Source organism: Strix uralensis, chromosome 6 (assembly GCF_047716275.1).
Source record: "Strix uralensis isolate ZFMK-TIS-50842 chromosome 6, bStrUra1, whole genome shotgun sequence".
Taxonomy (NCBI): domain Eukaryota; kingdom Metazoa; phylum Chordata; class Aves; order Strigiformes; family Strigidae; genus Strix; species Strix uralensis.
The window spans coordinates 2796295-2821367 of record NC_133977.1 but is presented as its reverse complement, the minus strand read 5'-3'; the positions used below and the strand labels follow the sequence as shown (position 1 = coordinate 2821367).

The window sequence follows — 25073 nt, the reverse complement described above, 5'->3', positions numbered from 1 at the left end:
CAAACATGCAACAATTAAGACTGCCACACTTCTGGTTGTTTAATTGCACAGGAGTATAGGACCTGTGTATAGATTTTCATTACCTTGCTCACAAACTGGATTTCAATTTTGCCTTCGAAGATCAAGTGGCAGATAAATATATATCATTAGTGAACTTGAAAAGAATAATCAAAACCAAGCATAAAACTTTTAAAGGAAACTAGTCTCAGCTCTCAGCAACTGAATTTCTATTAACCGGATCATTATTTCTATACATCATCAATTAATTGTATATGCTTCACAATGAAGTGTTAAATAAGATGAATTACTTAATATACAGCCATCCAGAGAGGCTCTTTAAAGCTGTAAGTACCAATGGAAATGCAGTATATATGTGATCGAAGAGTGAAAGTCCTGCGTAATTGTCATTTCGTATTTCCCTTTTATTAAACACTGAAAGTTCACAGCTAATTATAAATTACCATGAACTGAACACACTTAAGAGCCAACTCATTATTCCCTTTGTCAACAGGACACCTTTCAAGTCTCACTGTATCTTCAAACAATCCTCAGAGGCATAAAGAAGGTACAGAGAAGGTGAAATAAAAAGCTTAAGGAGAGAACTAAAAAAAAAAAAAATAAAAAATTAATGATATAGTATTAAAATGTATACACAGAGATCACAAATGTGAGCACTAAGAGATTTATTCTTGAGAGCCACTTCATGGTCACTAATTATTTTGTTTGTGGGAGCAGCTGTGAGAAGCATATCATATGTAAGAAATGACACAGTTATATATAAAGTTATCAACAGCTCCCTTCCTATATGAATCCACCCTAAGTGACCAGCTTGCATCCATGCTCCTTGCCTTCCCCAAAAACACTGTGTGTGGAGCTCAGTAAAATAATAATGTATTTTTATTTCCAGTATTAAAATCAAATCTTGACATGCTGTACCACTTCACCATGGTCTGTCATACTGGAAGAGCAGTGCTGCAGTCAACCAGCAGCCAGTCAATTCAAATCTATTCAAGTGACTTCTTTATCCACAACAGCTGAGTGTGCTCGTTATCTAGAATATGCACTAGTTCCTTGCACATCCTCATGCATTCATTTATTTTTGTTTGGGTTTAGGTATTTCATGACAAATAGTTTAAATCTAATAAACCCACCCAACCACAACGTTTAAAAGAATGTCCTGCATTTCCAATCTGTACTAAGCATTTCAAATCAAGTCTGAAGATCCAGAAATGTAACAGCAAACTCATGCTCATCCGCCAAAGAAGTATTATTTTATGCAAATTTGAGATCAAAGCAGGATGCACCCCTATTAAGTTTCTATATCATTACAGAGCCCTTATGAGCACATCATAAAGTTAGGTACTACACAGGACAGAGACTGAGAAAACCTACCTCAATATCAAGAATTTACACAAACAAAAGTATAAACACTGAAGAATATACAGACTTCTGCCAGCATACGAAACCGAGGCTACGTGGTTGTCCTGCAGATATCTGTGGTCATCCGAATAAGGGAAACCACACTGATTCTTTTGACTTGATGAGCCCTGATGTGACCCATCTCCAGGCCAGGCAAGTAAAAGCAGTGCAAGGGCAGTGATTTTGGGATGGTTTGGCTTGGACAGCATTGCACTACTAATTTTTTTTAAAAAAAATACATCTTCGGAGTTTGCAAAGCATCACAGGGCCATCGGGAAAGAGAAACTGGAGAGATCATCCAGTTCAAATACTGAACTACAGCAACCTGTCAAAGAAGTCAAGAAATCTCTCATGCCTACAAAATACCACTGTATTTTTCTAAATATCTGTATATATGATGGAGCCACAAGACACCGCCTAAGCTGATGGCACAGAAAACAAAGAAATGACCTTCTTAATTTAAAGAATGAGCTCAAAAAACGACAGCACTGGTCCCAAGGGAGATAGCTAGCTTTGTTCTAGTCCCATCAGTATTATGACACATGCAGCTTTTTAATGAGGGAATTTCTCAACTCCCATAAGTACCTGCCAAAGGAGGTCATCAAAAGAGAAAGACTAGCAGCCTGGACCACAGCTCTGAAGGACAGAGTGATCGCTCCTGCAATCTCCTAACAGGCATGTCAAAGGACAAAGATGCTGGAGTGCAAGGCGTGCAGTCAACAGCTGAACTACATTTACTTGCAGCCCCAATCTCATCTCTAAAGCCATATAAAAGATATGCCAGCAAATACCTAAATAACTCTCTACAGGCCAACAGATGGAGCTGGAAACTGTTTTCATGAAACGTCACAGCAATTTTATAAAAACATATCACTGAAACTGCGTGGAAGCTTTAATCTGGGAGGATTTTAGTATGTGGTTTATTTATTTTCTCTAAAACTCTGTGTTTATAAATTGCTGCATTATTCCTAGTTTTCCAGGGCAAGATCATTATCAATTCGCATGGGCTTATTTTGAGACATGCACAAAATTTTGCATAAAGAGGCAAATACTACTCCTGCGTACAAACCACACACAATACCCACCAGAAGATACAGAGAGGTGCTTCTGACACAACCCATAAAACCACCCAGCCTCTTCTGTGCGTTAGGCCAGATTCTTCCTGTGAAATGCTCCAGATAAAAATACAGCTTTGATCAATACAAAGCTAAATAAATCTGTGCATCGGCTATTTACAGCCACGGCTAAAGACCCAGCACAAGTCAGAATACCAGGCCGAGGGAATCAACAAAAGCTTCCTAATCTCATTTCTATGCACGTCATTCTACAAAGGTTAGTGCTTTGAATCAGCAGTGGTAATAAACTGCCCTTCACTAAAAATGGGTACTAATTTTAAATACTGCACACATTTGTAATCAGAAGTGCTCTATACTGCGAAAGCTTTACGCTACATAGGGAATTCCACAGATGGAGGTTTACATCCAGCTATGAAAGCCTGGCTGCCTCTTCCTCTAGCTGATAGCTGTTCCACTGCGTAATTGCTCACCGAAGCAACCGCTGATTTTCAAACTGTATCCCCAGGCTCAACTGCATTCGCCAGGCTCTTTATTCAAGCAAATTGCCACGGGGATGAAGTTATTTGGCCATATGAGAAAGATAAATTCGGGGGGCTGGCCACATGACAAACCCATGCAGCAGCTGAATGCCTACCGTAACCATGGGGGCAGGGCAGGCAGGAGCGGGCAGGAAAAGAGAGACAGAAGGTAAGACTGAAGCAGCCGTAAAAGCCTGTATTTTATATTCCCAATGACACATGTATTTTGACAACAGTGGTCAGTTGTCTCACAAACACAGATTCTGTCTCTTTTTTTTTTTTTTTTTCTTCTTAAGATAGAAAAGACAGTACCAAAAATCTGGCTTCTCTTCAGGAAAACATGTTAAGTCATTTATTCCCTCCATTCATACATACCTCATTTCAGGACCAAATAGATGACAATCACTGGTTAAGCTCAGAAAAAAAGAAATGCTTGCAAGATCTTCTGCAACTCAGCAGAAGCACCAAAGAACAGCACTGGTTTACCAGGCTGTTGCAGTCAGTGTTGCAGCTGAACGTTACCCAAAATTTTTATTTACATAAACTATGCTTTCAAAATGCTTTCTTCTCAGCGTTACCCAATAAAGCATATTATCACAGAAGAAGCATTAAAATTAAATTTTCACCGTGTCAAGTTATGCTCAGTGCTTGATGTCAGTTCATATTGGTATTAGCAGCAGAGAAGCTATCACAAACTATAATTCAGCCACATGTGAAGTTAGCCTTTGGGTATTTCCTTAATGCAAATATTGTGCTAGACAATACTACAGAAACCAAATGTGGTTGAGCTGGGTTGAGCATATAACCACAGAAGCGCAAAGATTGGGGAACCACTGCTCTCGCACGAGACTATAGCCACAAACACGTAACTTAACCAGCTTCCCAACAAAGTACCTGGGTTAAAAACAAAACAACAAACCAAACACAAAAAATAAACCAAGAAGCCCCCATAAAGCCCACAAAACCCAACAATACAACCTAGACTGAGTTTTTCAAAACCCACTTCTGTCAGGTAGGCTTATGATACATTTTAGGCAATATATGGATCAAATCATGGACTAGTGTCACTCTCTTCTCCCAAGTAACAAGCAATAGGACAAGAGGAAACGGCCTCAAGTTGCACCAGGGGAGGTTTAGGTTGGATATTAGGAAGAATTTCTTCACCAAAAGGGTTATCAATCATTGGAACAGGCTGCCCAGGGAAGCAGTGGATTCACCGTCCCTGGAGGTATTTAGAAGACGTGTAGATGTGGTGCTTAGGGACATGGTTTAGTGGTGGACTTGGCAGTGTTGGGGTAACGGTTGGACTCGATGATCTTAAGCATCTTTTCCAACCTAAATGATTCTATGACTAGACTATGAGTTCTCCCTGAAGTATCAAGCCGTACTCAATTAAAGCCAGGTACACCCACAGGCACACAACATGGATGAAGTAATAATATTACATCATATAGATAACCTTATCGTTACATAAAACCTGCCAAAGAAGAAATAATATATCATCTCGTAATTCCACAACAAGAAGGCTTAGAGGCCTTTACTGCTGGAATTTTAGTAGCAGCCATAATGACCTTTAACAACTTGATTTTGAGATACATTCATTGACATATTTGCAGCGTTTCTTCTGAAGGCCAGACCTGACGGGTCCACAAAACCTGGTGGTGATCTGAACGGGGATCAACTGAATTTTAAGTTTTGAAGTGTTCAGGAAAATACACCTTACACTTCAAAAAAGTATTAACTACTCCAAGTTGCATAGAATCAGAGACCATAATTAATATTTGGATAGAGAAGGGGGGGGGGAGGTTCATCCTGAGGACATATCAAGGCAGTGATGCCAAATGACATTTCTGCAAGGATATTGGTCTCATTTCCAAGTGGTATAAAATCGTTTATCAGATAGAGTAGTGCAGTCCTGAACTGCCTGACCGGGACTGCAAATTAAGCAAATAAGGAGGAGCCATCTGAGAGGGTGACATCCTGCTCCAGCCCACTCTTGGCTCAACACCAGCCAACCAGAATGAAACACACAGCAGTTGGTTCCATCAACTTTAAAAAGTTGCCAGCCTCTAAAGTAAACAAAAAAAATTGTGGTGCTTCACAGACCAGTCTGGAAAGAGCATTTATTTGAGTCAACCAGATGTTATTATACACAAATGCAGCTATTAGACTTTTTGGTGCAGGGAATACTTCCACAGCAGATTCTCTGTTAGAAGAACTTGGTGAAAGGAAAAGGAGAAGTCAGAAGCACAGCAAACAGGCTGGGATTGTCACCCAATGTTTTATTTCAGACAGAAGAGAAGAAAATGATGGATTAATCACCAAGATAAACGAGTTTAAAAAAAGAGCCAGCCTCTGAGCAATTAAGTTTCCTTCACTACATAGAGACAGGACTTGGACAGGAACAGCACATGTTGTATTTTCACTATAAAGCTTCTGACATTCAGTGACATACTGCTTGTAAGTCAATTAGAGAAGCCCCATCTTAATAAAATTATTGTAATGCAAGTGCAGAAGTAGAGGTAAGCCATACTTGCTACCCATCAAATGACACATCTTAAAAAAAGTATGATACCAATGCAAGTTTCTGCAGGAGTTTCAAGTCTCATGCAAGGATTTTATTAATAACCCAGAAGATGGAAGTAACAGGCTATTTAATTTCTAGCTAATGAAGCAGGAGGGACTGCAATTATATTAGAAAATTGGATTGTACTTCAACATGATCATGACAAGTTAGGAAAATGGAGTGGAAAAAAACAAAAGCAGCATTATAGGGACAAATGGAGCATCCTCCACCTAAGCAGGACCAAGCAGCTGCAGAAAGACAGAGTAGGATGGCAAACCCCTGGCACTGCAGACAAGCTGCTGTGAATTCCTGCGGAGTGCAGACAAGCATTTAGCATCCTAGCCCTCACAAAGCCTCAGCCACAATTCCCTGTATTGCTCTGGGTAGCACATTACACTGAAGATAAGGACCGAATGAAAAGAGCTCATAAGCACTCACCAAAAAAAAAAAAAAAATCTGCCTAGAAAATGCACAGTAAGAAAAATAAGCATATGAATTGTGGTTATTTAAGAGAACAGACCAGGAAGGGACAAGAGGTGAGGGTTCTTACTAAGGAATAATCTGCTGATCCCGTTTTAGGTCAAGGGAAAGACCTTTACCATTTTTTCAGTTTCTATTTTATTATGATCCCAGGTCACCACAATTCTAAGTATAAACCTTGGGATCTACAGTTCAGCAGCAAAGCTGATCAGCAGAATGGGATTCTGCAAAGCACACTCTGCCAATGTGCGTTTTAAAAGAGTTTACCCTCAGAGCATTTAAAATCCTGTATGATTTTCCTCTCCTGGCTGGAAGCATCCCTGTATCTCAGGGCACCCAGTTTATCACATAATCAGCATCTGATTAGCTGTTTGACAAACTAGAGAAGCTACTCTGTTAAACTTGTCTGGTTTAGGGACTAGTACTTGATTTCCCTTTCCTGCAGAAGCCATTGAGGTGGCACCTCTCTCTCAAAGACAGCTTAAAAAATGTGGTTAGGTAACAGTAACATATAACATATATGACCCAGCAGTAGTACCCTAGTACCATACAGACCTTAACATTTAGCACTACATTCAGATTTAAAGCAGCACACTGATTTTTAGCACATACACCAGAATTACAACTGTCACTCCACGCTTGCCTGCAAAGAATCTATAGTTGTCTTTCCTCTTAAGAAAGGCATACCACCAACCTATGTATGATTCTTAAATACAAAAATTAAGTTTGAGATTTTAATACTGTTTAAGGTTCTAGTGTGAATTTGCAAAATTCTGAAACGTTTTCTGGAAAGTGATAAAGCACCTGTGCCCTGCATGTAAGCACTCACATCTCTGAAATTACTCCACAAACAAGGTATTAAGACACCCATCAATTCAACATGACGAGGTAACACATTTTCATCTGACATCTACAGCACATAAATATACAAAAATTCTGGCATGGAGCACATAAAAGCTGAATACATTACATGTTGTGAGTATGCCCTTTTTCATAGTTCATTCACGTGAAAAAAATATTTCTGACAGTTTAAAGGGGAGGAAAATAACCAGTCAGAACCTGCAAGGAACGTCCTTCTCTGACTGGCACCCAGATCCCTTGGACTCACCCCCACCTCCTGAGTGCCAGGAGCCTCTTGCAGCCACACTTACCATTGCATCACCTGCAGGACTTGCTCCGTACACTGAATCCTGCAATTACAATCTGAAAATATTTTAAGATTCTTGAACTGCTGCTTTTGTTCTCTGTATTTAGCATTCTCACCAGCACCATAATCTCTTCACTTGGCACAGCTTTATCTAAATTTAATCAGAGCACAACTATGGATATCAGATGTTTGAGCTTAATCAGACAGTAGAACTCTTCACATTAATATGGTCAAGTATTTTAAAAGCTAAGCCTTATTAAGTATTAAAAGGGAAGAGAAAAAAAGATTGTACATTTATAGGGTTGTGACCAGTACCCCCTGCTCCTGACCCCTGGTTAATACGGCCAGCATAACTAACACCATTTTATAAGGCAAACAGCTACATACAGTGCTATCATCCTGCCAAAGACCCCTAAAAGAACCTCTCTGTCCCCACAGGGCCAGGTGACAAGGGCCTACAATTAAATTAGTGGTTCAATTTCTACTAAGAAGGTAGAAAATCAAGAATATCCAATAGCTTTTTTACTTGGTTTTTTTACTTTTTTGTTTATTTTATTGACAGCAGGTGCAGTTGCTTACGCGTCACACCCACTAACTGTATATATGCTACAAGTCTAATTTTAAAAGCTTATTTTTATCAAGCCAGCTGGAGACAAACAAAAACCAAACAGCAGCAGTCAACTTCTTTGGGCAGGATGTGATGCTACTTTAGCACACTCCTACCACCTGTTTCCATCAGCCAGTCTTTTTAAGTTTAAAAGTTTACATCCCAAAACACCACTCTCCAAACAAAGTTCCTTACAAAGTTAGCCCTATGACTTAAAATACCATAGCTCTTCTTCGCTGCAGATCCTTAAAAACTGGGCTGTCATACATTTCATCTTCCAGACACCAATTCGTTCAGCCAAATATTCGCACAGCTTCTACCTTTCAATCTAGCATACAAATCATCTCCTGCCAACACCTGCTCAAAATTTCTGTAAGTTCAACTTCATAAGCTTCCAACATTTCTAAGATCTTACATACCTGCTAACAAACCTGAAACTGCATAACCGTGATAAGCAAAAAACTTATCTCCTACAAGCACAGAAGCATAGATTGCAAGCTTTTTTTTTAAATATCCCTTCACTTTTTATACTTAGTTTACAGTCAGCTTCTATAACATCTGTCCTTTCATTACAGTATTACATTACAAATAGTAACCCTGAAGTTAAAATTGGACTTAGCTAGCTGTGATTATACTATAATCTGGCTGAAGACACAAAAAAATCATACTGAGATCTGCTAAGGAAACCCAGACAAAGCAACTACTACAGTCTCTCTTTTTTTCAAAAATTACCTCCCCAAATATTCCAATTCAAATATGAGAACAGAAGGGTCATTACATAATAGCATACTGTACCTTAAGGGGTAGGAAAATCTACTTTTCATCTGTATTCTGTATTTCACTGAACACCTTTCATATTAGTATCACTCAGAACCAAGGGGGTGTGGGAGGGAGAAAAGAGCATGACAACACTGAAGTAAATTACTAGGTTTTTCAGAAGGATGTTACCTAATGCCAAGTGTCAGTCCTACAAATATACATGGAAAGTTTTAAAATTAGCGGCATCAAGGAAAACAGGTTGCCTGTTTAAAAGTCTCACTCAGAAGAAAAGCCAGACCACTCTCCCTCCACCCCTTTTTCCTCCTTTTCCCCCATCACACGCTGGTGATGGAGCCGGGGCAGCCCCGCACCTCCTGCAGAAGAACCTGCCTTTCCAGCAGCGTGGTGAAGGTGGAGTGCAGTCAACCACTTCGCCAAGATCTCATCTGGCCATCCTGCAAGGTGGACGGCACTTGGCATTCCTAACACATGTACAAAACCTAGTGACAGCCTGCTACAGCAGCAAATTTAAAAAAAAACAGTTGAGAATTAAACATACTGTGAATAAAATCAGCTAACTACCATGCCCTACTTTCTGATACAACCCTCCAAAACAAGGTAGAATTAAATGGAAGGAAAAAACCCACACCAGTAAGAAATCATATACGAGCTGGAAAAGAAACATGTCTATGATTTAGAAATATAATCAGAAGTAATATTTGAAAAAGAAAGTGGAAGGCAGGACCTTTTTTCCAGCAACGGAAACTCCAAACTGGCTTCTGACTCAACAGCAGTCGAAAGCAAAGAGCACTGGAGACCTAAGAGTCACCTGTATTACTATTAGGAGCAAAGCTGTAATAGCAGCTATAAATCCCAATTACAGTTTTTACCTTCAGAGGAGCCTGTTACAAGAAGGGTGCAAATCCTACAGACATTAGTCACCGAAACTTTTTGAGTATTCAAGGTGCAACATGTTAAAGACATCTTAAAGATCGGTTGACCCTCAAGGCACAGAACCTAAAAAGGGAAGTCCCTTCTAGGAAACTGCTTCTTCAGCACCTTCTCCCCAGGAAAAGAGCAAATACTTAACTTCTTCCTTTAATTAACATAGTTCCTTATTTGTGCAACATTTTAAACAGTAGCCAACTTGACAGCTAGAACAGAGAGGTTTTCAAAGAACTTGCTAACCCATACAGGCAGTCTCAGGGGGATGAGGAGAGGGGAAGGGCTGGAGAGGGGAGACTGCAGAATATATAAACACACTCTTTTATGCTAAGCCTGAAAGGCTCCAAAAGCCCAAGAGACCCAACTGCAGCAATACTTTAAAATGATCAAAAAAGACTAGTGTTATCTTATATCTAGATTTCAGCACGAAATGCCAAATAAAAATAATCAGCTGATAGTATTATAACAAAAACAGAAGACAAAGAACTGAAAGGAGATAATTTTGAAACACATGTCTGAAGTCATCATTGTCTCCTGCACACAACACAGCATTTGTCTGCATTTTTACAGACAAGAAGTACTCTGATAGCTTCTGCTGCCCCACAAAATGCTGCGTAAAGCTTGTGAACCACTGCACCAAGGATCTGAATTCCGCATGGAAAATAACAGCCTATGTTTTGTGGCCTGAGCGCTCTAACGGATGAAAGGAACTGGACTCCCAAGGTTCACGTTGCTTTTTTGAACTCATATGCACTTGGAATTCTTCTAAAATCTTCCCATAGAAGCTGTATGTAAACTTTTAACATGTATGATGATAATATTATGAAATTCAAGGAAATCACCAGTGAAAAAGCATGAAAGTCTATCTTTAAACAAAAGCATGTAAGTACATATTCAGAGGACAAATTTCTCTGCTATTCACTTACATTCCAGCTGGCTTGCTCAATAAGAACAGAACACACATATTTGCCTGGGATAGAGGCCTCTCCTTTTACTCATGAAAGACCAAATTTGGTTGTTTAGTAAATATGGTCTCCAGATTCCTAATTATTTGGGGGGAAAAAAAAAAAAACCTAACTAGATAAAAACAGCTAACGGTTTCTGTGAAGAGATTTGCAACCTTGAGAACCTAACTGTTCACAGAAGGAAGAATTACATTTGTAGCCTGCTCATGAATCATGGGAGGAAGGGGACAAGAATCACTATCTTACAGAAGGAAAAGGTTGTCCAATTCTGCTGCAGCTCCCATGTTCCAGTCAACTTGAAACACCAAACTGTTCCCCATCTCACTATTAAATCTCCCAGCACAACCAGGTATAAAGAATGCCAAAACACAGTATTGCTTTCCTGCCTTGCTTGGCTGAACACTTAATTTAATATAATGCGAGCAAAGAATAATAATTTTTTTTTTTTTTTTTTTTTTTCAGGAGAGCAAGCTCCATTCTTGGTTTCATCTCAGAGCCCAGCAATCGAAGCATTAGACCTTTTCCATGAATGAAGGTAACTGGAAGGTTAACTAGGTTAATAGATTATGCTTACTTTTTGTATACATATTTTGTAAGAGTCTATGGACAGACAAAAATCTCGTGAGGGGATGCTGAACAAAAGCAGCTGAAATTTTAAAGTACGCTTGCTCAGTCCTCCTTGCATAATTACACTCTGCTGAAGTAGCATGGTAAGGAAATAGTTACTAGATAGGAAGTACAAAAGCATGGACCTGCATCCTCCAATATGAAATATCTCCATGGTTTGGTAACAGACTAGCAACTTACTTTCATAGTAATCTCATTACATTCCTCCTTCTTTAAAGGGAAGGCTGAACCTGACACTTTTAGTTTTTAAATATCAAGTTTTAGGATGATGGCTGCTACTCAAACGATACACTGTTCATTGTAGGTACTGAAAAGTTGTATCAGTGGAGACTGTTATAGTATAAAATTATTTTTAGGTCAAGATTGGAAGGAAAGCAAATGATCACAGCTTTCTGGAAAGCACATTAAGGCTTTACTCTATAGTGCTTACTGAGGGAACATATTTATTGTAGCCCTTAACACATAAGAGACCCCTAACTGAAATTAAGTGGCACTTGAAATTTGATGCATCTTACCCTTCAGGGACAGACCAAGGGCTGCAGTACAGTGGTATTCTGCTCAGCTTGTAGCTCACCTGGGATGCAGCGGAGGCAGCACTACAAAACCCAAGCGCTAGACAAACTGCTGTGCCTCACTCGCATTACAACGTGGTGACGGTCACAATACACCCGTTGGAATAAAACATCCAATGCAATTGCTTTCAACCCATTCTACCAGTATGAAAAAGAACTAAAATGGGCTACAGTTACAAAAAGGAAATGGGAAAGAAGAAATCCGAGGCAACTGAATAACCTTATATGAGGAATAAAAAAATCCACAGATTAAAAAAAATAGGGATAAAAAAAAAATATATTAGTGGCTAAAATAACCCTTGGTAAGAGCTTCCAATGCCTTCCTTTCGTGCTGTGTACTACAGGGAAGCCTAAGGATTATCAGCCTAGAAGCTGGGAAATAGTACTGCAAAGATTCACACCCTACATTGTCATTTATTGTCACTGTCATTGTCATTCATAAGTTCCTCCACACACAGAGACCTGAAATCTCCACCAACTGCAACAGCTATTTGCTCCCCCAAGACAGGGTACTGGACTGCCTTTATGCTTTTGAGAGCAAAAAAACATTTTAGTCCACTTGGGGGGGGGGGGGGGGGGGGGGGGAAGAAAAAAATAATCTTAAATATACCCTAACGCTTAGTTATTAACTTATTAAAATGTTTTTCCCTCATTTGAATGCCAAAGTAGAGCAGATTGCCATTAGATAATCATCAATTCTCCAAAAACTAGCTGCAAAAGAGGTAAGTACCAACTTCAGTGAAGAAGTTATGCTTTAAGTTACTTTAAAGCCAGTCTCCTAAGGGTACATGACACTAGAACTTCTGAAAAAGTTACCAAAGATACAGCCAAAGGAGTTGCTACACCTCTTGCACCGGCTTTCTCCCTTCAGCTGTACGGTCTACCCACAGGTGCCACTACCTTTATTCTGTTTCCTCAGCAGGGAACATGCTTCTGTCTTAACTCTCACTTCAACTACTCTGCATCTTCAAGTTTAAGGGGATTTTGCTAACATGACCTCAGCTCCCCTTCTTGGTTTTCTTAAACAGAAGATATACTGGCCAGACTTAGCAGTTCATGTGCACATCAGTTGTCTGTTCTAGCATCTCACTTCACTGTGGCACTGGGGTGGGAGAGAAAAAAAACCCCTCCTTTTTCCTCATCCCAGCTGAGACAATTTGGACTACAACTTACCTACTTTTTTTTTTAATTAGGCTCACTTAAAAAAGAATACTGAAATAATCATGACATGAATTAGGGTATTCACACACATACCAGAGATGTGCAAAAACCTTTAAGTTATGTTTCACACCTCCTTGCCTTTTGGAAACAAAAACCCAAACAGTAACAGAATACTCCTGACACTCACTGTTCCTGTAAACTTCAATTCACCTTGGTCTGCAAAGTACTTGGTCTCAAATTCCATGCACACCACATTTCATTTTCTTCAAACAGGTGGAATTAAATTTTAGACAGATGAACAAAGATAGCAGCTTGCCCACATCTTACTTGTTGTTTCAGCTATATAAAAAACCCAGCATGCTGTTTAGTAGACGTTCTTCTTCCTATCACCTGCAAGGTTCTTAGAAGATCACAAATCACTAAAATACCCTATTTCCCATCACTTCCTTATTGTATCATTACAGGAAGAAAAAACAGCAAGTCCTAGACTACTGAAATCCCACTTATTATAGGGCAATACATTATTCCTTTTCTTACATCAAAATGCAGCTGCTTTAAAAGTGTGTCACATGAGAGTATAGCTATGTGCATGTAAAATATGCAAAGGAAGAGTCTAAAAGGCTCTTTTCTCCACAAGTAGGACTTTATAAGAAAACAAAGGTTTTCATGCTACAATCACAATAGAGACTAAAATTAATTCTGAAGAGAAGTTGGGCCAGACCACGAGAGAAAAGTGCTCTACACTTGAATGCGGTATGATGCTTCCTCCGGGTGGGGAGGTGGTGTCAGGCAGCAAGAGAAGTGTCTTGTCTTAGAAGGGCTGAAGGAAACATAAAACCATCTTTATATACTTAAGATTCATTTACTGGAATGCTGAAGCTACCTTAAAAGGCCTACAGGAGATCTGGCACTTGTCCAGTTCAGGGCAGGTTTCATGGTAATTGCAGCAATTTAGAAGGCAAAGAAGAGCAGAAATAGTGGTCCCTGGTCATAATCACCATTTTCACATGAAGTATGAATTCATCATTTTGCCAATTAAATACTAATTATATGATACCTGATAAATTTTGCTGCTAATAAGCCACTCAAAGTCAGTAAACTTTTTTTTTCCTTAAATAGCCAAGCAGCTGACACCTTAACGCCTGATACACGTACTATTCTTTATTCAGTTTAACAATCCGGCACATTTAACAGACCTTAGCAACAGAAAAGAGGAAGATCCGGTCTCCAACATAAAGGCTTACACGTAGTCTCAATTTATCAAAAGCTATGTTCCCATGCAGAAAGTTAAAATCAAAAGTCCCTCACTGCCATGCAGCAGAATCAACCGCACTGCTGCCGTAATTTTCTATAGAACAGCAGCGTAAGGACTTATGCTTGGATGAGAAAGAAATAAAACACTAACAAATCATTACTACAGATGTTTACTAAGGATAGTTTATGTGAGTTGAATTTCCTTTAACACTAAGCTGATTAGAGATCTTGACCCTATCCCTTACAAGGTGAATTAGAGTTCTTAATTATTCCCGTTTTTCTGCTGTTAATGAAATGGAATGGCGTCATTAGTGAGGCTTGTCAGCTACACTTACGTGCAAAGAAATGATTTGACACTGCTTTTGTAATCTAATCCTTTCAGGAAAAACAGTCTGAACGTCACTCAAGCACTGCAAATAAAAATCCTTGAAGACAAAGAGGACAGATGGCAACACTCTCAAGGAACACCACCTAAAATATTCATAGTTTAGAAGAGGACTGGTTAACCCTGGGAATAATCAATACATTTGCATCTTGCAAGAAAAAAAACCCAAGATATTTTCTGTTCATGAAATGAGGAAAGAGATCTGCAGAGATACCCATTTCTGCTGAAGACCTGTTGTTGTAGTCAGTGATCTACACACTACATAACCATTTCTTGCTATCGGCATCCAGAAGCAGCAGGCACCAATGTGGTCTAGAGGCAGTTTTGTTGCAAGGCTCAATTATCACCCCATCAGCCCTAGCTACAAAGCAGCAAAAACATTTAAGGCAAGCTTATAAACTGGAAGACTTCACTGTTACTGCAATTACACAAGAAAAGGCCTTGTCCACCCCTCCCTTTCCCTCTCCTCCCATTTTAACTACAAGACTGTTAAAATGTCAAGTACTACGCTTAACAGCTTCCTTTGGTAAGAGTTAATTTGAAACAAATGTTATCATAGATGCATGAAGCTACAAACTATTACTGAGAAGACAACTACAGCAAGGGACAAAAACAGTGAGATGTACTAAAGACTTGAAATCAAAAGGAAACAAATCAAAATGATACACAAAACAAGGGGAAAACGCTATAGTACAGAAACTGCTGTCTGTCTCTTCAAAACAAGAGCTGCCATGAAGACAATGTATAGTTACCTGCATCCATATCTGCAAAGAATGGAACAGCCAGTAAGGAAAAGAAGGAACCAGAAATTCAGTGTCTCAGAGTTGGATTTAAAAGTTCATAAGGAGAATAGATAAAAAAAAATAAAAATCAAAAAAGTATTCAGTGTAAGATACACCTCTATAAGGTATTATTTTTGATTTCAAGCTATAAACTTGGATTAATGTTAAACACTACAACTTTTGCTATTATGAAATTTTTGATTTCAAGCTATAAACTTGGATTAATGTTAAACACTACAACTTTTTCGCGTATAAATTAGTTTTCTACGGCAAAAGAACATTTCAAAAAAAAAAAAAAAAAAAAACCAACAACACTTGAAGACCGAAGGTTCAATATATTAAACAAGGAACCAGTTACATCTTTAGTTTAGGCTTGTGAAGTTTTTTTATTCTTCCGACATCACAAACCAAAGGGCCCGATTCTGCAAAAATCCAGTTCTAGACACAGTAATTGGGGCTTTCAACAGTCAAATTGAAAGCAGCAGCACTACTGAGAGCAGTCAACTCTTCTCAAGACAGGACTAGAAGTTTCCCATATGGACACATACTGGATGCCAAAGTATTTAAGGATGCTAAGTAGTTATGAAAAAGTTACAATTATACTCAACATATGTACTTATCTCAGTCTGGAGAATGTTAAAGGGAAAATCTCCATGAACATTGAAATAGCAAATCAGATTCTTTACCGATTCATTTCTGCGTGATTAAAAATGAATAAAGATGTAGTTTGTGGAAAAAAAAGAAAAAAATATTAGTGAAATTTGCATATCCACATACCTTCGGGTGATTCCTCTTGGACATATGTGCCAGTCAGATACCGGTGTACAAGTGCAGACTTGCCACTCGCTAGATTACCCACAATCCCCTGGAAAAAAAAAAAAAGGAAAAAGTTCAACTGCAATTAATCCCCATAAAAACCAGTATATTCAAGCCAAATCTTAATGCAGAAAGAACTTCTCTGCACTTGAGGAGAAAGCCCACACAACAGAAACGCTGTAAAATATGCCAACAGATAAAATACCTGCCAAAAAGCCAGGGCTACGGCAGAGTATATACATGAGGAAACATATAAACCAAAATCAGTTTATGAGTAGCACTCCTTTATTCAGCTCACCACTAATGCTAAGTGTGAATGTGAGGCGATATATAAACTCCAGGGAAGAAGCCTGAAGCTCAGAACAAGCTTGTCACAACCTTTACTGAAAAACACACAAACGAATCACTAAATTCTCACACTAAAAAATATCTCTGTAGACTATCCACCACGTGATTCACGCTGGCTTGCTACTGAAGTGCACACGTGATATATATGGCTATAGACAGACAGATCTTGGCATGTCCGTACGGCTTGCTGAAGTCCCTTACTTTACCAATAAGTTTACAACTCAAACTCTCCATGCCCTAACATCTGCACTGGGAACTTGTCAAAGAGAAGTACTCAATCTTAAAGCACATGTGATTTTTCTGTTAAGCTTGCTTGTTGGCATTTGTTTTTAAAGACCCAGGCAGAAAAAATAGAACGTAGCCCAACATCAAAACAGTTTTCTTCCCAGAGGTGCTCAAATGCCAAAGACTTTAAGATTTGGGCTTTTTTTTATTGTTTCAAAAGGGGTGCGAGGTAGTTACGAAGCCTGCCTGCATTACTCCCACACTACCAAACACGCCTTCCCTTTCGAGCTGCAGCCTTGCCTTACTGGCCAACACAAGTCCTGCTGATCTGTCCCCAGGCCTGACCACCAACCAGAAGCAGACTGACAGATGCAGCAAGCAAGGTCCAAGCCTGGCTGCCTGCCGGGCTCCGCACAGTCCAGGGGACTAGACGGCTTGGAGAACATACCTCCTTATGTTTCAGATATCTTGCTCAGTTGTCATCTCTGAAGACATTGTACTTAGATTTTGGAGGAGGCGATGGAAACTTATTTCAATCTTTAAACAAACCTAAGCCTACTCTGTTCTTACATGTTTATCTTGACCCTAACCAAAAGGTTCAGAACATAAGATCCCTGGAGAGAGGATGAACTCTGCTGATCTGCCCAAGTATGCCAAATTGACAGGGGCAGCATGAACAAGTTACACATTAATGCATACTCTCTACTCCATTTTTTAATCCTAACCGTTAAGAAACTATCCTCCTTACCAAAAATTACTTAAAACAGAGTAGTGCCACCTTAAACTAACCCAGTGACAGCTGTGGAGTCGAGGGGAGGGAAAAAATTATTTATTTTTTGCAATTCAGAACAACTTTCAGTTAAGACAAGGGTAACGGCGCTGCACAGGATGTCCACTTTATCTCTACAGCTGATACGCAAGAAAAGCTCAGATAAGGCATCACCTTAGGCAGAGGTAAATGGAAGCCAGTCTCGCATCACCCTTCAGCCCCTACAATAGCATAAGCTTTAAGTGTGATGAACAGTGTGGGCTACAGTGGAGGAAAAAACCCCAAGAACCCCAAACCAGATCTCAAAAGTAATAGCAAACACCAATAAATCATGACCTAACTTGGGGGTGTGAGGGGCAGAAAAGGCAGGGAAAAAAAGAGACACCAGATCCCAGGCTGGCCTAACGTTACAGGAAGCTTTACAATCTTGACTTGTTCACGTTAGCAGAAAAGAATCTGAACAGACAGTTTGTAATCAAAAAAAAAAAAAAAAGACAAAAAAGAAATATAAAACAAGAAACCCACTGTAGGCATAGCTGCCATCAATGAGCAGTCCCACAAAAATAAAAAGGAAGCCACAGACCAAGAGGTTGGACAACACACACACGTACCTGTTTATTGGGCTTTGAGCTGACTTCGAAGAGTGTTTAAACCAGCTAACCACACTGGAAGCTTTTAATCTAACTTATAGCTAAGAGAAATTACAGGCCACGCTAGTACACACCAAGACGTCTACAACTAAAATTAAGTGCAAGGTACGTGACAGAGGCAAACATCACCTCTGCGGCTACCTAACCCTGTGTTCTCAGACCCCATCTCCACGGGACAACACTCTCTGGAAACACACTGTGGAGCTTCATTCAGGGTTGGCCAAGAGAAAACCATTTATCAGAGCTATTTTTCCCTTCAAGACTAGTAAGCTTCACTTGGAACCCAGAAGTTACAGAAGATACCTTCTTAAGAAGATGCACTTCTGCAACTTCACAGAAAAGAAAAAGCAACCAATAACCTCTCTAGGGAGAAGAGTAACTTCTACAGGTGCCTGATATCATCTACCTGATAAACTTCATCACACAGGATGCTAAACACCAACAACAAAAGGACACAGCTGATGCCTCAGACCTCCTGAATGACTAGCACACTCCACACACCCTGCTTTGCAAGCAGGCCAGACCTGCAACACGACAAGGCTGTGGCCTCCAAGATGCCCACACTTACTGCCTGAAAGCAAAGGTCTTGAGTAAGTCTAGACAGAAAGTCTCTTGGTTTGAGCAACTGAACATTTTGGGTACACAGTTCATTTAAGTCCTGTGGGCAATCTACTCAGGAAAAACTACAACATGAGGTCACTGCGACTTCCCTGTTTTCCCAACGTGAGAGAGACAATAGCTGCGAGTGAGTGGTGTGGGACTGCGCTGGGGTTTGGGTCCTACACGTGGTGGGACCGTGCTGGGGTTCGGTTCTGGCTCAACATCTTTCACCTTGAGCACAAGCTATTAGGAGAAATGAAACTCCTCTCCCTCCAGCACCCGTGTTTCCAAGCTTTTTCTTTCATCTCACAGAAGCATTGCGAAAGTATATGGTGTGTTACTGAAAATGAAGTGACAAGACCTAAAGAAAAATTAATGCAGAAATGAGTTGCTGTATTCAAAAAGAACGTGAATAGTGGGGCAGTAAGTAAAGGCCTAAGATTCTGTATGGCACAAGAAAACAGACAATATTGATTAGCTAATTTTTTTTATTATTAACACTGATCCCCAATTCCCCCATTCAATGTATAGGGAAATCAGAAGGGGCAGAAAAACAGCTTGGGACTTCCACCTGCCCATACAAAGAACAAAAAGTAAAGCAATATTACACTGACATCCAAATCCTGTATTTCCTTTCTGAATGCTTGACTTAGCCACAACATCATTTCAGCTTTCTCCAGTGTTCAACCAGACATCACGTGAGAGGTAACAGGAAGAAAATACCATCTCTAACATATGTCCTTTAACCCCAAAACATCAAGCAACCTCCTAAGTGAATTACTTTTCCCTCCATTGTATGCCAATAACCTACAGTAAGCTTGTCTACTCATATATTTCCATAAATAAGAAAATTTTCAAACAACCCTCCATATTTCTCAGTCAACAAAACCACGATGCCTGAGGACATCCTGTGAAGAACAGCTTGGTCTTTGCACCCCACCTGTTCTCCTCACAAAATCGATACCCTCTCCCTTTCCATACAAAGCCTCCTGAAGAAAGGTTACTTCCCACCTTTTTTGCTTTGCCTAGAATGATGTATTTCTCACTGTTCAGGATTCACGACCGCTCAAATAGTTAAGATTTAGCATGTGAAAACTTTTTTTTTTTTTATTAAATCAGAACAGTCAAGACACAGTTTTCCAGATTTCAACAGATTTCTAACTTTTAAAAGGAGATTAACCAAACTGCTTGCTAGCTGCCTGTTTTCTTCAGCACACAGCTCATCAGTAGCCTGTATTCACTACAGCAGCATCTTCACCCTGGAGCAGAAGCTGAACACCACATTCCCAAGGCAAGCATCCTCCTCTCTCTTCTTCCCCACCAGCTCTATATTATGATAGTCTGGGCCAAAAAGGGCAAGCAAACCAAAAATCCCATCTGTAAATCAGTAGATTAGACATACCTCTGAAGATAAACAGCCAGGCTAAGGCCCTTTCCAAGCACTATTCTGAAGAATTGGAAAGCAAGCAAGCTTGAAATCGGCTTGCTAGGAAAATACTGACAGAAAAGAGTGTTTTATGTTTTCACTTTAGATGCAGCAGCTCTAAACCTTTGGAAACAACATGTCGAAGCTGTTTCTGACCTGTCTGGTAGCAAACTAGTGTAGCACCAATACACCCACAAAAAAAAAATCCACTATATCAGGATATACAAACACCCTCACACAGATACTGAAACCTTCACTTACAAGTGACTAGTCCCACATGTATGCAAATTAATACAATTTTATATTATACCAGTGCCAAATACGTAACCAGTCAGAGGGCAAAACTGTGAGGAACAACAGAAAAGCATCAACCTGGGCTCCAGTGAGAGTGAACATGCTACATCCTTTGCCGTAGCTGGGACACGTTACTGTGTTTAGTTAGAAATCCTAAATATTTGAAAGACATCTACTGATTTGAGAATACAATTTTATACTTCTGTTTCCAAGTATCCCAAAGACCATATCAGCATATGTAATTTTACAGCACTTCAGGTTCTCCAGTAGGTTCCTCCTTACGGGCACCCAGAAAGACCACAGTGCCTGGCCAGAAGAGCATTATTAAACGTGATGCTACAAACTGATGCAGAAAGCCCTGATCAGGAGGAGTGAGATGGGTATTTCAAATAAGAAACCACTTCAATAACTCATACAGCAAAACTAGAGCTTTCTTCCCTTAAGATATATTATTAAAAACCATGCACAATCCTCAAAGAAAGGCAGTGTATTTCCTCCCACTTTCTCCTTTTATTCATTTCCATACGTTGTCTCACGGTCAAGAGCAAAAAGTGTTGGCGTTTTAAAGATAATGCAGAAACTTGATTTTCTTCATCAGAATATTTAATTGTTTCTTAACAGGTAAGTTTGTGGATTTACATTTTTAAATCAGTTTCAAACAACCCACTAAACTGACAAAAGTTCTTTAGGAGCTTAAATGGTAAAAAAAGTGAACATGAAAAAAGCATTAACACAGTTCGTTTTGTGTGAAGAGTACTACTAATGTTAACTTCTCGAAAATCACATGAACCCAAAGCAAGTTTCCTCAAACCTGACTATAAAATCTACATTTGCAGCACAGCTTTATTTTTTCCCTAGACAACTACTTCAGAAAGCATTCAGGAGATATCTACCTCTTCCTCTTCTCCTCTGGTAAGAGAGAGGATTCCTTAAGATCTCACCTCAGTGCCTGCATCTGAAGAGACAAGGCAGCCATCTCTTTTCTGCCAGATACGAAACTAGTACATGAAATTAAAATCTAGCAGAATTGGCCTTCTGTTGTTCAGTGCAAGTGCTTGGCATTAATTACTGCTCCGGGTCTCTGCCCACTATTAACCTTTGAAAACCAGGAGCAATAAGCTTTATGCAGGAAAAATCTGACTTTTAATACAATTTCTCTCTTAATCAGGATTAAGACTTGTTTTAAGGACGATCCCCCACAGTATGACAAATATGCCAGCATGTTTTTACAGTAGTCATATTCCTGTCTCCCATATTTTATATACAAACAATCTGAGTCATTTCTATTTATTTATGGATACACGTGAAATGCACAAAAGTTATGACAAGCATGTTATGGAACAAAAATACCACCCTAACCCAGTTCAGAAATGAGAAAATTCAGCTAACAAGGCTACAACACAATGCTCTGTCAGTTATGGCTTGTGCAACACTGAATCATTTATTTGCATGTGCCAGACATGCTGTAAAATAAATCCAAACCACTATGCCCACATCCTACTAAAGCCCATTTGTAAAAAATGCATAAATGTATTGATGGCATTTACCACTGTAAAGCTATTCAGCATAGAAGTTTGACTGTGCTTTTGGAGCAAATGAAATTATTTTGTCCAAAGAGATCTCGTATTTATTCTGCCTAACACATCCGTATTTTACGTTTGGATAAATGGGATCCAGGAACACCACCATTGCTCGGGAAAGGGACTGGTCTCACCCAGCTGGCCTAGCATGCACTTGACTGCAACAGAAGCATCGACATCTCTAAGTAAAACTCTGTGGTAGTACGTGATCAGCAGAAACAAATACGCTTCTGAAAATGGAAAAGGAATTAAGCTCAACGTGTATTACTAAGAAAGAGGGCAGAGGGAAAAACTGGTATTCTTTCCTCGAAAGTATATTGAAAAATACATCCATTGGCTTTTCTTTATTGAAACCCTGTGTGCTTCCTCTGCTCTCCCAGAGTCCATTTCTGTTCCCCTTAAATTTCTGTAAAGCCTAAGGGTATAACAGCTGCTATAAAAATCAAAATACCAACCTCAATTTAAGGACTGCCCAGCCTCTGTAGAGAAGACAATCTCTCCCAGTGAGCTACTAACCATCTTCTCCTGCTGAGTACAGCCTGCTCAAGCAGCTACAGCTGGGGCTCCCTCCATAACCGTGCAACGTTAAGCCTCATCTCCCCTGTACGCACTGTGTGGCGACAGGAGCAAATACTCCACACTTCTCATACCTCTGACATCCCCAACACGGCCACAAGCTAAAGCAAGGCACCCACAGTTATCCTTAGTGGTGAGCGTAATGACAGCGCTGTGGTAGAAGAGGCAGGTTTGGCTTTTCACGTGGCGCTTTCCTTCCTCGGCCATAAGCGAGCGCTGAGGCTGAGGCTGGGAGCAGGGGACCGACACGGAGATGTATCCCTGCACCAACTCCTTCCCAAGGGCAGGTGTACAGGAAAGGCAGAGCACATTTCAGACAGAGTGCCTAATTTGCCCTTCCTGCTGGAGCTCAAGTTCACAGCCACAGCCGGTGCTGCTAGCTTCAACAATTTGCAGTGGAATAATCAAATTATTATTTTTGTAATAAGAGTTCTGCTTTTATCCAGGGCTATACAAACTGAAGCCTCGGGCAGTAATCTTGAGGCTCATTGACACTGACCACTTAAAATCAATTCTCTACAGCAGCCACACAGCCGAAGTTTATTTTCCTGCCACTGGTTCAGACAATATGGGAGCAAGACAGGCGAGACAAGTATTCACATAATGCAGCAATGGTACCACAAGAAACATCTGTACCCCGAGACCACTACCTAATGCTCGGCAATTGTTTGTGTTCTGTATTACAAGACATCATAACTGCAGCTTTGGCCTCACCTGCAAGCCCCAGGTTTATTAGTGGGTGCTGGGAATTAGTAGGGTTAAGAGAAGGGGAAGGGATGAACAAGAAAACCCTCTGTAGATCCTCCCCAGCATAAGCTAGCTAATACCACAGTGGACTGGACTCGTATCCAACCAACACCTTCCAGTCCTAAATTCTTTGTGTTTTATCATGAGAGGTATTTTGGGAGGTATCTGTCTTCCAAATTACGCCATCAGTTAAACCTGGTGGCCCTCTGCAGGCCCTTCCTGTATTATGACTCCCATATTTTTCTTCTACTTACCTTGTACACTGCTGAAATCAAAACAGAAACATAACTGTAGTCATGAGGAAGCTGCTTTTATTCAAATGCCAGTCTGTGTAAGTGTATTTATCATGTTAAGTTTGACCTATGCTTTCTCTCACCTCTGTAAATGCTATTACAACTCAGATTCAGAAAAAGACATTTACCACATGAGCAGTGGGCTAGTGAAGCATGGTCCCAGCTGCCCACTCTTTAACTCAGATGGTTTTGCCCAATTCACTTTGCCACTTGGCAAACAGGTGCTTGGATCAGAGCAGCTCGTCCAGTTACGGTACAGAAAACAGGAGCTGAGCACAGATGCCTACCAAAAGCATTACACCAAATTCTGTATCTGTAATCAAAGTCATTTTTTAGGGTTTGAGAAATTGTGTTTAATTAAATCTGAACTTCCACATGGTAAATATCACAGCAATATGGCCCCAACAACTCTGTGCTGATGGCTTGACAAGTTGCTGGTTTGATATTGTGCTTGTTTTGGGGTAGAGTTAATTTTCTTCATCGTAGCTAGTCTGAGGCTATGGTTTGGATTCGTGCTGGAAACAGCGCTGATAACACGGGGAAGTTTTTGCTATTGCTGAGCAGTGCTCACACAGAGTTAAGGCCTCTTCTGCCTCTCACCCCACCCGCGAGGAGACTGGGGGTGCACAGGGAGTTGGGAGGGGACACAGGCGAGACAGCTGACCCCAACCGACCCCAGGGATATCCCAGACCGTGTGTCATCACGCTCAGCACATAAGCAGAGCCCGTCTTTCCTGGGGATGGCTGAGCACCTCCCTGCTGATGGGAAGGGGTGAATGAATCCCTTGTTTTGCTTTGCTTCCGGGTGCAGCTTTTGCTTTACCTATTAAACTGTCTTTATCTCAACCCAGGAGTTTTCTCACTTTTACCCTTCCAATTCACTCTCCCATCCCACCAGCGGGGAGTGAGCAAGCAGCTGCGTGGGGCTGAGCTGCCAGCTGGGGTTAAACCACAGCAGATATCCACTACAAGGAGGCTTCAGCCCACATCTCCAGCTTCCACGTTCATAACACTTAAAGGGCAAATCTGGGAAAGTCCCCCAATCTGTGTCTCTGTTATTTTTGCCTTTTCTTTCACTTATACAGAAAATGTCTCAGCCAGGGGAAAAGTTATTTTAAGCAGCTATTAAATCACTGTTCATTCTTATAGTAAAAACATGGGTTTTGATTCACTATATGAACCTTCAAAAGAGTCTCTTTTTTTATTCAGTATAAATTCAGTTAAATTCTTTTAAGAGGGAGAAAAGACATTTGGTCATGAAGAAATTATAAAAAAGCTATTGCAGTGAGATAAAAGGAGTTTTACGCATCACCTGCTAACTTCCACTTCCTCCTCTTACAGAAGTGTAAGATTTCCCTACTGAGAAGACCACCCTAGGAAGCTGGTTCATGTAGCCAAACAAGTCCAAACAGCAATGAAATACAAATAGATCTTTGAAGCATGATTATAAAAACAGAAAGTACATAAACTTCACAAAGATAAGTTC

General features: G+C 40.1%; 1 protein-coding gene across 9 annotated transcripts in view; it reads right to left on the bottom strand.

Moving 5' to 3' along the window:
- Nucleotides 1–25073, bottom strand: part of AGAP1 (ArfGAP with GTPase domain, ankyrin repeat and PH domain 1) — a 398735-nt gene that overhangs the window by 247642 nt on the left and 126020 nt on the right. For 5 of the 9 annotated variants that reach the window (XM_074872505.1, XM_074872508.1, XM_074872512.1 and 2 more), the window contains exons 3-4: nt 16041–16128; nt 15234–15245 (exon numbers count right to left, since the gene is read on the bottom strand). In XM_074872505.1, the coding sequence (XP_074728606.1) occupies nt 15234–15245; nt 16041–16128 (100 nt within the window). The remainder of the gene's footprint in view (nt 1–15233; nt 15246–16040; nt 16129–25073) is intronic. The other 4 variants (XM_074872506.1, XM_074872507.1, XM_074872510.1 and 1 more) reach the window with 1 other exon arrangement.